The sequence below is a fragment of the Corvus kubaryi genome, unplaced genomic scaffold (assembly GCF_017639235.1).
Source record: "Corvus kubaryi isolate FWS band 111438036 unplaced genomic scaffold, C.kubaryi_AGA036_p1.0 37308, whole genome shotgun sequence".
In the NCBI taxonomy this organism is placed as follows: Eukaryota; Metazoa; Chordata; class Aves; order Passeriformes; family Corvidae; genus Corvus; species Corvus kubaryi.
Window position 1 is genome coordinate 771,828 of NW_024581096.1, and position 14,593 is coordinate 786,420.

At 48.7% G+C, this 14,593-nt stretch overlaps 1 protein-coding gene across 5 annotated transcripts in view; it reads right to left on the reverse strand.

Moving 5' to 3' along the window:
* Nucleotides 1–5,596: 5,596 nt before the first annotated feature.
* Nucleotides 5,597–14,593, reverse strand: part of CTIF (cap binding complex dependent translation initiation factor) — a 143,383-nt gene continuing 134,386 nt past the window's right edge. For all 5 annotated transcript variants that reach the window (XM_042028194.1, XM_042028197.1, XM_042028196.1 and 2 more), the window contains 2 exons: nt 11,955–12,008; nt 5,597–10,095 (listed from right to left, as the gene is read on the reverse strand). In XM_042028194.1, the coding sequence (XP_041884128.1) occupies nt 9,880–10,095; nt 11,955–12,008 (270 nt within the window). In that variant the 3' untranslated portion in view covers nt 5,597–9,879. The remainder of the gene's footprint in view (nt 10,096–11,954; nt 12,009–14,593) is intronic.

Below are 14,593 nucleotides of genomic sequence, written 5' to 3' on the forward strand. Positions count from 1 at the left end.
ACCTACTTCTAATTTTATCCTGACAATTCCCACCAGAAAATAGGCTCCAGCACAGCGCCCTGGGGGTAATCCAGCCCTGACCCTCACCAGCCCCCCTGGATGTCCCCAAACTCCTGTCCACCTGCAGGTGGGACAAGAAGCACAAGGCCAAGTGTCCCAGACACCCCATGGGAGCCTGTCCTTGAGGGTGGCCATGGTGCATCACCGTGCCATGGGGCTGGCTGTCCCCATCCGTGTCTGGGCAGGGCCATGCTGGGCTGGGACAGATCTCCAAGGGACAACTGCTTGTTGGACTGGGTTTTTTTTCCCATTGCTTCCCTTAGGAGCGTCACTTTAATCCAGCACCATGGGAACAATTAGAACCGGAGAAGAGGGTAATTAGGGGAGGAATTCGGAGACAAGGGGCTGTGCACGGAGGGGCGGGAAGAACAGGAGGAGATGAGGCTCCCTGCAACCTCCTCCTGGCATTTACAGGGGAACATGGGTGGTGGTGATTCCTGGTGGGATTTTGGGATGCAAATCCAGTGCACCCCAGGGAAAGTGGAGGTTGTGGACTCCCTGTCCCTGGAAGTGTTCCAGGCTGGGCTGGATGGGGCTTGGAGCAACCTGGGATAGTGGAAGGTGTCCCTGCCTATGGCAGGGAGTGGGAGGTGATGATCTTGAAGGTCCCTTCCAACCCAAACCATTCTGGGATTCTATGATTCTAAAGCGCTTGCAGGAAGTGTTAGTAAAGGAAGAAAACTCTTGTGCAAGGTTCTGGGAACTTAAATGTGAGCTGCAGGGACCCAGGATGGTCAGCTGTTCCCAAAAAGGTGAGTGCAGGTGGTGACTGGCACAAGGAGAACTCATCTTTCCTCAGGAAGGGACATCCTCAGCTGTGAAAAGGGAGCTGAGGTGGTCAAATGTTGCAGCACAGAGCTGGAAACCTGCCTGCAAACACAGAGGGAGCAAAGGGAAATATAAATTAGAGGACAGAGAGCAAATGGAGAAAAAAATGTGTAAAATGAGCTGAAAACCAGAACCCAGGCAGCAGCACTGGGTTATTTGGGTTTAGCCCCCTTGGGAGAGCAGTGAGCCCCTGCAGCACCCCTTTAAGTGCTCAGAGAAACAATGGAAATGCAATTTTATATAAAGAATATATACAGCAGGATGTGTCCACGCAGTGATTGTAAAAACGAATTGCAGTCACCATATGCAACACAACCCCTCTCCCAAACGCTTCATCACCCTCCCCCCCCAAAAACAAGACTGCATTTATCTCTAAGAAATCAGCACAAACCCATGGTTTCTAGCAAATACCCTGCATTTTTTGTGCTTGAAAAGAAGAGCAGAGCAGCCCTGCTCACCAGGGGTTGGTTTCTTACGTGAGCTGTAAAATCCAGCCCTGGGGAGAGAAGCTACCTTTGCTGTAAAACAATCTGCCGACTGGATTTCACAATCTTTGTCGTCTTTCTCTCCCCAAGCAATATTTTTATGGTGTTTGCCCTCAAACCAGTTTTTCATCCACCGACGTGTAATTACCGCCAGACAGGTTTTGGATAACCCATCCCCTGGTGCAGTTTTTCTCCCACCCTAATCTACCCAATCTTACAGACTTGCTTTGAAAGCTGACCTCTTTTGGACCTCAAAATTTTAGATTATCAAAAAAAGGTAAATTTAAAATTGCTTTCTGAGCTTGAACTTTGCTAATCCCCCTAAGTATCCAAGGCCAGGTTGGACAGGGCTTGGAGCAACCTGGGATAGCAGAAGGTGCCCCTGCCCATGGCAGGGGGTGGAATGAGACGATCTTTAAGGTTTCTTGCAACCCAAACTATTCTGAGATTCCATGATTCTATGATCAAGACAGGGAGTAGCAAATGCTGACCAGGATTTATTTTGGGTTTTATCCCAGGGAGGAAAAAAAAAGGAAAAAGTGCCAGTGAAAGATAATTTGGCCCTGGTTGACAGATGGGACCGGGGGAAGCCCCAGCTCAGCCGACACCTGACCATGGCTCAGGACCCACCTGTGCACTGCACCCTAGCTCTGCACAGGGCACGGGACTCTGTGCCAGGAAAGCCCAGGCTCCTGCAGAGCTCCCTGTTGTTAGTTTTAAAGGTAAAAGAGCACTGCTTGCTGCCCACCTCCACCCACAGGACAACGGCCAGAAGGAACTCCTCCCAGGTGCCTGCATGAAGCAAGAGCAGGTAGGATTTGTCCCTTGGACTGGGAAACCTGGGTGCTCCATCTGTACATTCAGGCCCCCCCCCTCCCCCCCCCCCCAAATAAAACCCAGGCTTGGTGCTGTCTGTAGAAGCGTGGAAATGGTCTTCATAATGACCCACTTGGACTTTGCACAGGTCCTAGATGCCATGGAATCTCATGGACCCCTGTCTTGGCCTGCCCATGGCAGGGGGATGGAACAAGATGATCTATAAGGTCCCTTCTGACCCAAATCATTCTGGGATTCTGTGATTCCACGAGCTCTCCTGCCCAAGCAGACCCTCACTGCAGCCCAGTTCCTCAGACAGCTGTTCCCACACCTCCACCAGTTGCAGGGATCTGTTCCAAGACCTGGTTTCTGCTCACAGCTCCACCACCAGCGACTGTCGTGGGGTCACCAGCAGCACTAGCAGGGTCTGTGCAGTCCTACCCCATCTTCACAGGATCATTTAGGTTGGAAAAGCCTTCCAAGATCAGTCCGACCTGTGATGAATCCCCACCTTGTCACCCAGCCAAGAGTGCCACATCCAGTTATTCCTTGGACACCTCCAGGTATGGGGACTCCACCATCCCTGGGCAGCCCCTTCCGATGTCTAACCACCCTTTCCATGGAGAAACTCTTCCTGATGTCCAACTTGAAGTCTTGGCTGCAAGGCCGCGTGTCATGCATTTGGACATCAAGAACGACATGCGGGGACAGAAATGCTGATGCATTTTCCTCTGGCAGGGCTAGGAGAAGAGCAGCAGAAGCTGAAGCAAGCCCAGGACCACTCAGCACATGGCAAAGGTGATTTCTCCCATCAGACTGTTGCCATCTCCTGGCATCACTTCCCTGAAGTGGAAACTTCTGATGGGAAAGCTCTGCGGGAAGTTATTGAAAAGGTCTGAGCTAATAAAACCCAATTTGTTTAAATGTTATTGCTACAGCAACACAACATACATTGAAACAAAACACTTTGTTTGGTGAAAAACCAGGATGATTTAGGACAGAATGCAATTCTGAAATCTTGGTGTTTCTCTTGACAGGGACTTTGCATTTTTTCACCATTGACTCTGGGGCAGACAAAACCGAACATCCATTTCTGGGACCGTCCATCCTCGAGACCTCACACTCACCTGTATCTGCAAAGATAAGCACAGTGACCCCTCCAAGAGGTACAGGCAATGTCTGCATTCCTGAAAATGTTTATTAGTATTAGTATTTCTTGCAGAAATCTTTCTCTAGGAGTTCAGAGAAGTCCTGGGGAGCAGGACAGCCATCAAGCTTGGCTCAGTAGTCACATTTGCGTAGCCACACAAGTCTCCAGCTTTGTAACTGGGGATCCTAGTGTGGGATACAAAAGGAAGAGGCCACATAGTCTTGTAATGTGCATTATTGTTTTAATATCACTGTTTTTCTTGCATCCCAAGCAATAATCACTAAAGCTACAGTTCAGATGGCAAACAGAGCACCAGTGCAGTTACATTAAGGTTACTTATCTCTGTTGCCCATTTTGCCACCAGAAGGAGCATTTAAAAACTCCCCTTAACACCCAGCACAGATGTGGAGCTGCTGGAAGAGGAGAACATCCTGCATCTCAGCTACCTGCAGGTTTGCCATGTTTTAGGGAAGCCAAGCAATCCTACTCTGATCCGTGGAGTGTTTATTTGCTGCTGTCTGGGTTTTTGGCAGACACAAGGAATTCGCAGAAATATTCCTGCATCTTGAAAGCTTTGTCTCTGTAGCGATGCCCATCCATCTGCTCCAAATCTTGTGCTACTGCAGGTTATTTTCTCATTTAATACATCTTGGTGGTCCCAGGGGCCCCAGGGATCGTCTCTGCTCTTGGCTTATCTGCTCCTAGCCAAACTCCAGTGCTGATAAACTCTTCCCAGAGCTGGTCCAGATGCTCAAACCCCTGATTAGGAACAGGCCAAACTCCAGCTCCAGCACACCCCAGAGCTGTAGGGTCTGGCTGCAGGATGGGGCTCATGATGAGTATGTTCAGGGGTGGATCCTTGGAAAAGGTGGCACATGGTCAGGTATGGTATTTCATAGAATCCCAGACTGGATTGGGTTCGAAGGGACCCTGAAGAACCCCTTGTTCCACACCCTGCCATGGGCAGGGACACATTTCACTATCCCACATTGCTCCAAGCCCCATCCAGCCTGGCCTTGGACACTGCCAGGGATCCAGGGGCAGCCACAGCTGCTCTGGGCACCCTGTGATGATGCCTCAGCACCCTCACAGCCAGCAATTCCTTCCCAGTTTCTGATCTAAATTACAAGTGTTCTTGAATCCAACTGTCTGAGGCTCAGTTTCAAGCCCACCATTGCTTAAAGTGGTGGGAGAAGGTGAGGTGTGCAGGGAATGGACATCACTCTGCAGTCAAGACACCTCCACCGATGATGGGCAAGGTAGGGGGTTTCCCAAAAAGCCCTGCTCTCTGGAGCAAGCATGTTGGCTCTGGGAGGGGGTGACCCCTGGGGGAGTTTGGACATCTGTGGTGCTTAGTTGTGTCCTGTGAGCCTGTTACTTGAGAGGGAGAAGATGCTCTGGCATGAGGGAAATGGAGGGGGAATGTGGGGATAGAGGTGTGGGAAGCAACATGAATCTCCTTGTGGGATCTGGGTGGTGGTGTCACTCCTTGTTTCACCTCACATCTTGTTTCTCCCTCTCTTTCCCTCCCTCAGGCCAGGACAAGATACAGGCATTTCAGTTAGACAAAAATTAATTGCCTTTGGCTTGAGAAGAGCTTTCCAAAGGAGACCTCGTAGTACACCTGGTTTTTCTGAGATTGGCTCAGTTGGTATTCCTGTATGGGCATTCACTTAAGAGCTGGACTTGATGGCCCTTGTGGGTCCTTTCCAACTCAGAATATTCTGTGATTTTGTGATAAACATCTTGAATATCATTTTGAAAGACTATTTTTAACAGGCAGCAGTGGTTGGTGAGCCCGCATTGCTGTAGCACTGGGTGGAATGGATGTGATTAAATCAGGGGGATTCTCTAACAGACCCCCAGGCTCAGCTGAGGTAGGACACAAAGAGATGGGAAATTTGCTTTGGGCAGAGGATGGGGAGCAGGGGAGGGGGCAGCAGTGGAAGCAGATCAGGAGAGGGGCTCAATCCCTCATCCATGGAGCTCTGAGCCCTTTGCACCATTCCCACAGCTTTCACCCTCACCCCTGTGAGAAGTGATGGGGATAGGGACCAAGCCCCACAGGAGGAGAAGCAGGATGTGACCTGGCACCAGGAGCACTGAGCTGTCCCCACGGAGCCCTCCTGAGCTGCACCACGAGGGATATTCTGCTCCCACCCACCCAATATTCCTTTCCTTCCATCCTGAACTAAAGGACGGCCCCTCCCAGAGCAGGAGAAGCGATAGCGCGTACCCACAAAGAGATGGGGAAATGTCAAGCTTTAAACATTTATTACTCAGATGATGCATTTTATAGCATACAGTGGGTCTGGATGTTCTATAAACAAAGACTGAATTACCACAAAGAGTTATGAGCTCCCTTGTTTTAACAGTCTCTGAAATGCTGAAAACGATGAGTTTGTGATTTCTCTAAGTATGACTACCTAGTCTTTACTCTCCCCAAAACATTTTTCTTTTTTTGAAATTAAAAAAAAAAAAATTTAAAGCGCTTAGTTTAACAAATATGATTAAATTAAAAATGTCGCTTTTTCAAATGCAAATAAATACATTAAAAAAAAAAAAGAAGAATTGCTAGCGTTAACTTCGTGTTCTGCAGGACACCGCAGCTCCCTTGGCTATCACCAGTGGACTTTGCAACCTTTAGTATCACTTCTTCTGAAAAAATACTGAAAACATCACCAGGACTGCCTAATAGCTACCACCAAGAAGAGCAAAATTAGTGTAAAGCCATAAAATACCCAGCAGGGAAATTAAAAAAAATCATATTTAAGATTTTGAGAGATCTCCCAGTGAGGGGTGTTATAAAAATAAGCATGAAAATAAATCATAAGTTATTCTGACAAGTTTTCTTTCAAAGCCATCAATCATGCCAAGAATAGATACTAATTAATCTCCTTCAGGGGAAGAGGGGAACCAAGCAAATCACTTACTTTTCCTTTTTTTTCTCCCCATTTTTTTTTCACCTCCATATACACATGAATTCTCCGAACAGCAGTGGAATCCCTCAAGGGGAAACCAAACAAGTCACTTTCTGTGTAGCAAAACCCATCAGTTTGGAAAGATTTTTACCAGGAATGAGGTGAATTAGACTCTGGGGAGCCTGGCAGGGAGTCAGCAAACCTGCTCTCCCTCCCAGGGAGATGGGCACAGAGGTGATGCTGCAGCCACTCGCCTCCACACCACCCCGACGTTTGGCCCCACACACATTTGGCCTGAGGGGGTTATTTTCCCCTTTGCTGATGTAGTTGTATGGGGACAACACAGTAAAACCCCACACAGATACTTTTATTGAGCAGCAAAATGGAATCTGGCTGATCTGGGGAGACGTAGCCAGTGGTTTTGCGCCTAAAAACACGTTGGAGAATTACGCCCTTTGGCGACCGTTTCTAAAGTAAGGCAAAAGATGGGGAGGAAAAAAAGGGGAAAAAAAAAAAAAAAAGAGAAGAAAACACTCCAGGATCCCCAGGTGCTCTCACCCAAAAAATTCCCCAGCACTGTTCCCCATCCTGCCCATCAAATGTCCTTGTGGTGCCTCTTTTCCCAACACAGTACTCTGGTGAATGATGTCATGTGCCCGCAGGCTTCCTACGGATGGACTTCAGAAAGATACCATTGGCAGCATGTAATTTTTGGGAAAAAAACGCCATTTTTGGTCAACATTTTGATTCTCGGACATCAACAGAGTGACTGATGTACCAGTTAATGGCTGGACGAATGCATGTTAATAGCAGAGATAAATGGCAAGACATTAAAAAATGACGGATTTCACATAAAAGTTCCTCATTTCCAGTGTTGAAAGGGAAAGTCATGGGCCAAGCCAGGTCAGTGGGGGTTGCAGGGTTGCCCCACAATGAGAAAATTGAATAAACTCTCACAGCAGGTAGGGTTAGGGAAATGCTTTAGGAGAAATACTGCTCAGTGGCTTACACTTTGACTCTGAATGCCTCCTGATGCACTGATGGGTGAAAATTCAAGTTTTTAGAAACAACATCCCCAATTCTTTGTGTTTTTCTTTTCTTTTTTCTTCTTTCACTACAATCCAAGAAAAAATTCTGTGGGAAGTGAGAATCTGCAGGGGCCAGAGTGGCAGTCTGGATCACTGCTGGCGGGATCCCTGGCACCCCAACCCATCAGGCTGTAGTCCCTGCTAGAGGACTTCTCTGTTCATAAAAAAAACAAGAAAAAAAAAATCAAGACAAAACTGTTTTTCAGGCCTTCTCCCAGAAGACTGACACTGTGCCTAAGTGCACTGTGATGGGTGTTATATCCCCTTCTCCTCCACTCCTTGAGAATTCAGGGAGCAGGAAAAACAAAGAGCAATGGGCACAACCCTGAGCCTTGTAATACTGATGGGCTTTGCCGCCTTAATGAAGTTCATCTGCTCATTAATACTATCAAACCACATTGCTACTAACGAAGCTGACCCAAAGCAAGGCGCCGTCACCATGCGAAGCTCCTGGGCTTGAGTTAGTGAAGCAAAAGTTAATTTTTCCGGACAATTCCAGGGCACTCAGCAATCATTTTGCTGCTTTCTGGGTAGACAGGAAAACTGAAGCTCCTGTTTCCAGCTCGCTCCTCTTGCTCCAGGTGCAGAATGAAAACTGGATCAGCAGACAACCAGATGAAAATCCAGATAATATTGAACTGCAGCATCATGACTCTCACCCCCTGCAATGCATTTTCTGCTGAAAATTTCTGCCCTTTGAATTTTGCAGCAAAAGCTTCCTCCCCATCGCAGACAGACCAACACATTCATAAGGCACCCAAGAACATACTGCACATCCAAGGAGGTCGGGGTGAAATCTCTCTTCTCTACAAGCCACCAGAAATGCAACATTTTGCTTTGAAAAATGGGTTTGAGCTGCTGAGTTCAGGCCCAGCCTGCCTGGTCCAGGGTCCGTGTGCGCCATCCTTGCGGCACAAATTCTCTTACCATCATAAAGGAAATAAACTGAGCAGTGAGAAGAAACCAGGATGGGCTGACGGCATCGTGCCTTCCTCGGCTCCTGCACCCTCACTAGGCTTCACTGGAAAAAGCACCTGGAGGGATTTCCCAAGTCAAAGTGTTGCTAGATCAGCAAAGAAGGAGCCCACTGCGTCTTCTTCATGATTCAAGCGTTGCCCTGGCCCAGCCTCTCACCCTCCAGGTGGCACCTCACCACCGTCCCCCACAGCCGTCCTCTCCCTCGGGATGCTCCAGCATGGAGCCATGAGGGGATCCTGGAGCACCCTGGGGATCCCCGAGCACACTCTGCCTCTCTGAAGATGTCCCCCATGCCTTGATGACACTGCAGCACTTACACGGAGCGCGGGACAGAGCTGCTCCTGCACACTGCACACCTAGGAACGCTGGATAGCATATTCAGCTAGTTAGAAGCCAGGCTCAAAACTTCTATTTTTGGCTTTTTCTATTTTTCCTTCTTCTTTTTTCCTCTTTTTTTGCTATGCACTGCTTGTCTTCTATTTACCAGTCTCCAAAGAACATCAAACCTTCATTTCTCCCTTGCCCTGTACATTATTAGGCCCAACTACAACAGGCCTGGATTTAAATGTATAATTACAACCATGACAGTAATAACAATAAAGCACTCCTTCAATGGAAAAAAAGAATTATTACAAAGAAAAGTTAAATGATTATAGTGGCTGAGGAATAATGGCGACTTGAACAGCAAGAGCCACAGAATCCCCTGTTTTTAGAGCCCCCAGCTCAAAGGACACATTTCTCAATCCACCGAGGAGGTTACTGGCAAGATGATGGTGGCTATGTAACTTCTGCAGTGGCTTTAGGACTCCTTTAAAACACTCCTTCTGCTTCAAGCATCTTCACATAAACCGTTACCCAGCTCGAGGGAAGGCGCTGCTCTCCCTGTCCCCAAGCCGCTCACAACTGTCCGTCCAACAAGACAATAAGATAAGAAGAAATTACGAGTGCTCGAGAAAAAGAAAACCCAGTGCAAATAAGAAAGTTGTCCCGCTCTCCAATCTGCCTCTGAAGGGGTGGCGGGTAGGTGGGGGAACACACAGAAAGTCGAAAACAAGAGAAGGAGGGGGGGAACCTAACGCAAGCCCCGCTTGACAAAAGCCATCAATTATGAGCGTCTGGTGTAGTGTGTGCCTGGCTTTGTCCTCCCGAGACATCTGCTGCCTGCTGTCTCCTGCCAGTTGGCCAGGGCAAGGCAGGAGGACGGCGTGAAAACAATACTAGCCCCCACTTAGATTATTTTTTTTTCCTCCTTTTCCAAATTCTCTGTCTTCTTTCGAAAGCCAAACAATAACCCGGCGGGATGCGCTGCTGCTGCTTGAGCAATGAGCTCAGAAAAAGAAACCCCTAAAACAAAACCACGGCGGGGAGGAGGGGTGGCACTTGGCGACGCGGCTGAAAAAGAAACATGCTGCTCCCGCCCCACCCCACGAACGTATTCTCGAGCATGCTGGGGTTTGGTCTGCTGGGGGATTTAAATCAGAAAAGCTCTTGCCGGGTCCCATCAAGGCGCACGTCTTCATCTCGTCCCTTACCACCCCACCTTGCCCTGCCCCTCAAGCCGTCAGTTTTTGGATGGTCTTGTTGTAGTACTGCGTGATGGTGGGCGTCAGGGGGTTCCAGTTGTTGGCGTGCAGCTCGATGACCTCCAGCAGCAGGGACCTGGTCAGCATAGACTCGGAGGGACACAGCATCTTGTCGCGCGCTATCGCCAGCAGCTCTGTCATCATCTCAGGCAGCTGCTCCTCCAGCAGCCGGCCGGTGCTCTGCAGCTGTTGGGAGAAGAAGGGGTCAACCATGGATTACTGATCCTTGTGGGTCCCTTCCAGCTTGAGATAGTCTATGATTCTATCACTCTATGGTATTAGAACACCCCTCTGGCTTTTTACAGACACCTCCCGTCCCTTTGGTTTTCCCCTGCCTGGTGCAGGCAAGGTTAAAGGCGTCGTGGCTTTTGAAAACCAAAACCACCCAGCAGCAGGCTCCAAGAGCTGAACACGAAGGGCGAGGTTCTCAAAAGCATCCGCACCAGGCTGCTGGAGGAGTGAATGGTTCAGCTCCCACTGACTTCAAAGGTGGCAGTGATGGATTGCTTTTGAAAAAAAAAAAAAAAATCCCACCTAAAAATCATGCTATTGCCAAAACAAAGTGCAGGCTGTGATGTGGTATTCCTGCCTTCTACCTGGCCCTTCATTTACTTGCTGATTCAGAGCTCCCAGTGACTCCCAGTCATTAGCTGGAATAAGCAGAACGCTCCTGTGTGCATAACAAATCCTGCCCTGCCGAGATCTGCATTTATACTTGTGCTGCTTTGCTGAAGACAGCCAAAGGCTTTTTCTAAAACAATTACTCCTTGGAGAGCCTCCATGAAGCAGTGCAGAGAAGGTCCAAGTCTGGGGCGGACAGTGATAAGTCCACCATCACGGAGGTCTCCACAAAACAGAGCTCCCCAAAGTCCTCACCTTAAAAATCAAACCCTCCTCCTTGTCTGCTTTGCTGAGTTTTAACTATTCAGGCTGCAACTTCAACCACTCTCTGCAAGAAAAGCATCTATCTCCATGGGCCAATCACTTCCCAAAAAAGTAACCAATAAAACTGCTATATTTCACAGAATCACAGAATAAATTAGGTTGGAAAAGACCTCCAAGGTCATTGAGTCCAACTTGTGACTGATCCCCACCTTGTCAACCAGACCAGAGCACTGAGTGCCATGTCCAGTCATTTGCTTCTCTGCAAAACTGCTGCTGAGCACAGCAAACCTCTGTGTGAGTCATGGGGCAGCTTTTGCTCCAATACAGCTGTTTCTGTGCTTAAAAACTTAATGGAGGGTGAGATTTGAAGGAACCAGGATGATAAAATATTGTGATGGGAGCCCAGCTACCAAACTTCCTGCATCCATTTACATGCATCAGGAGCCCAATGACAGAATCTCAACGGGTCATCTCTTATCTCATGGTGGTCTTCTACCTACACTGTTCTTGTGAGACCTCACCTGGGGTCCTGAATCCAGCTCCGGGGTCCTCAGAATAGGAAGGACATTGACCTGCTGGAGTGAGGCCAAAGGAAGCCATGGAGATGCTCCCAGGGCTGGAGCCCCTCTGCTCTGCAGCCAGCCTGGGACAGCTGGGGGTGTTCAGCTGCACAAGAGAAGGCTCCAGAGAGAGCTCAGAGCCCCTGGCAGGGCCTAAAGGGGCTCCAGGAGAGCTGCAGAGGGACTGGGGCCAAGGCATGGAGGGACAGGAGCCAGGGAATGGCTTCCCAGTGCCAGAGGGCAGGGCTGGATGGGATCTTGGGAAGGAATTGCTGTCTGGGAGGGTGGGCAGGCCCTGGCCCAGGGTGCCCAGAGCAGCTGTGGCTGCCCCTGGATCCCTGGCAGTGTCCAAGGCCAGGCTGGACAGGGCTTGGAGCAGCCTGGGACGGTGGAAGGTGTCCATGATCATTGCAGAGGGGCGTTGGACTAAATGACCGTGAAAGGTCCCTTCCAACCCAAACCATTTGATCATTCCAAAATGCACAGAGACAACACAGCTGTTGGGTCTGGAAACATCAAACAGCTGCTTCACACATGCACGGGCAAGGACAGAAGGGGCAAAGCAATGAGGATCAGGGCAGATGGAGAGGTGCCTCCTACCTCCATGGAGCAGCAAAGCACAGCATCTTCCTTCACATCCTGAGATTGCAACAACTGTGAAAAAGAGAAGAGAGAAGCAGTGAGAAATTCCTCTTCTTCCTCTTCCTCCTCCCTTATGACTCTCCTTCTATCTCCTTGTCCAGCTTGGCTTTTGACACTTCCAGGAGGAAAGGGCATAAAATCAGAAAGAGGGGAGAAAAGAGATTGTAAACACAAAGATTTAAAGGTAAAGAGTGACAAAACATGGGGTAAAATTTAGATTAACGACTTCCATAATAAATTTTGTTTAGGTTGCATTGCTTTTTTTATCCCATGGCAGGCAGTGAGAAAACACTCATTTCACACACACAGGGAATAAATGCAGCTGTCTGCCAACCACACCAGAGCAGCACAGCCCTGGGAGTGGCCTTTTGGAAGGGGAGGGCTCTGCCACCCACCCCTGAACCTCTCCATCCCCGTTGGGGACACTTCTGACAGCCACAAAACTGCCTGATGGGAAAGGGTTACATCCAAAACACTGTAATTAATACAGCTCCTTCTAGGCCGATTACACAGTGGTGCAAGGGCAAGGGGTGCCAACGAAACTACGGAGTCTCAGGTGCACCAACTCCAACCCCGCTCTGCTCTCCATGAACTCTGTGTCACAAACATGAGCTTGCAAACAGCAGCAGCTTTCAGGAAGGACCAAAATGTTGCTGGGCATGGCATGGGACGGTGCAGGAAGATGCTCATCTCTCTTCGTTCAGACCCAGGGTGTGCAGTGATGGTCAACAGCTCCACCTGACAACGGCAAAGTGTAGGAGCTCAGCATGTCTCACCCCACAGACACGGAAACCACGAGCAAGGACCCTGGAAACAGGACCAAAAATATACATTTTCCTTTGTTCTCATCCTTATGACAATTACAGGTACTGGCAACACTCGAAGCTACAGCCACTTCCATCCCATCACTTTGGGATGAACAAGCCCTGATGGCCCTGAGCTAACCCCTGCGTACAGTAACCACTAAGCAAAAGCAGAAAAAATGGGAAAACTGGCTTCACTAGTATCTGAAATTCATTAGAGAAAGGCAGACTTTTTAAAAGCAGTTGAACTGATTAAAACTGCCCTTATAAAAATTGCTCAGCATAACTAAACGTTACTCCAAAGTCACATCCATTAGTTAAAATCAGAATTGTGACTCTGAGCCTTATCATCTCTCCTTCCCACTCTTGTTTTTCCATGTTTCCTTTCATCTACAAATAAATGCCTGTTTGTTTACCAGCTCCACACTGGCTGGAAAATAGACAGGGGAAAAAAGAGGTAACGCAAGGAATTATCACTGCTCTCAGAGTTTTGTCTTCACTGTCTTCTGTTTTTGGCGGATTGTTCACTTTGAAGATGGTGTTTACAGCATCTTGACGAGCACGTTGTCCATCGGTTTTATCTCTCGTTAGCCAAAGCTTCAGCCAGGGTTTTAAATCATGCAACAGTTTTTTTTTTACACCCCCCCTCCCCCCCCCCCCCCCCCCCCCCCCAGTTTATCTTTCTGCTGAGTTGTTTGGAAAATGTTAGTTAAGCCCAAGCCGCGTGCTCTGAGATAAGTTCTCACAAACAGTTCAGATTCTTCACAAGAAAATATGAGATTATTTTAAATCCAACACCAACAATGAAAAAATATATCAGTTAGGGAAAAATATAAACAGGCAGTAGTCCAGATATTCCCTCCTGGGGTATTTAGCTCATGAGCGTGGCATGAAGCAGGGCTGCAAAGAGAGTAACAGACATTACCTTTTAACAACACCTTTCTTATTTTTGCTATTCTTTAGTAAAGAATGTAACACGAAAACTAAAGCATGAAAGTAGTTAAGATTGACTCCAGCCCTTCCTCTGCCATGGTCTCCTCAGTGATCCTACTCCCTCCCCAGGATATGTGGTCATAGAAAGGCTGCAACTTCACTAGTCCCAGCTTCCCACACACAGGGTTGGGACATGCTTCCCTACCTCAAAAGGTGTTGGTGAGGATGAACATGTCCCTGTCAAGTGCTCAGACACTTGGCTAATGAGGAACAGTCTCACCTCTCTATGATGAAACACAGAACACATCCTACCCCCAGCCCTGGGCAGGCACCCTCCAACTTCACGCTGCCCTCATGGACACCATCTAATGTGACTTGGCTGAACAAGGAGAATGCGTGTGTTCCAGTGTGTCCACCAGGGTGCCATGTGCTACACCTTGTCCATGGAGACACCATATGCCCCACCTTGTCCATCCAGGTACCATGCACTGCACCTCATCCATCCAGGATCCATGAGCACCATTGCTCCAGAGGCACCACGTGCCCCACTTGTCCACCCAAGTACCACATGCTCCACTGCTCCATCAGAGCACTAAGAGATACCAGTCTGAAGCACTACAGGTGAGCCTCTGCCTGAGACATGTAGGCTGGGGAGGCCCACAATCTGCCCACCAAGCCCAGGCGCATCCCTGTGCATCAGGGGACAGCCCAGCAGTCAGATCTGCTGGTGCTCTGGGGAAACAGAGTCCAAATCCATGGCCACAGATGGCTGCCAGCCACCTGCATCAGTGCAAAGGACTGAAGCCTGGAGGATCAGAATGATGGCACTGCTTCTCTGCATGTTCTGATCACGGCCATAGC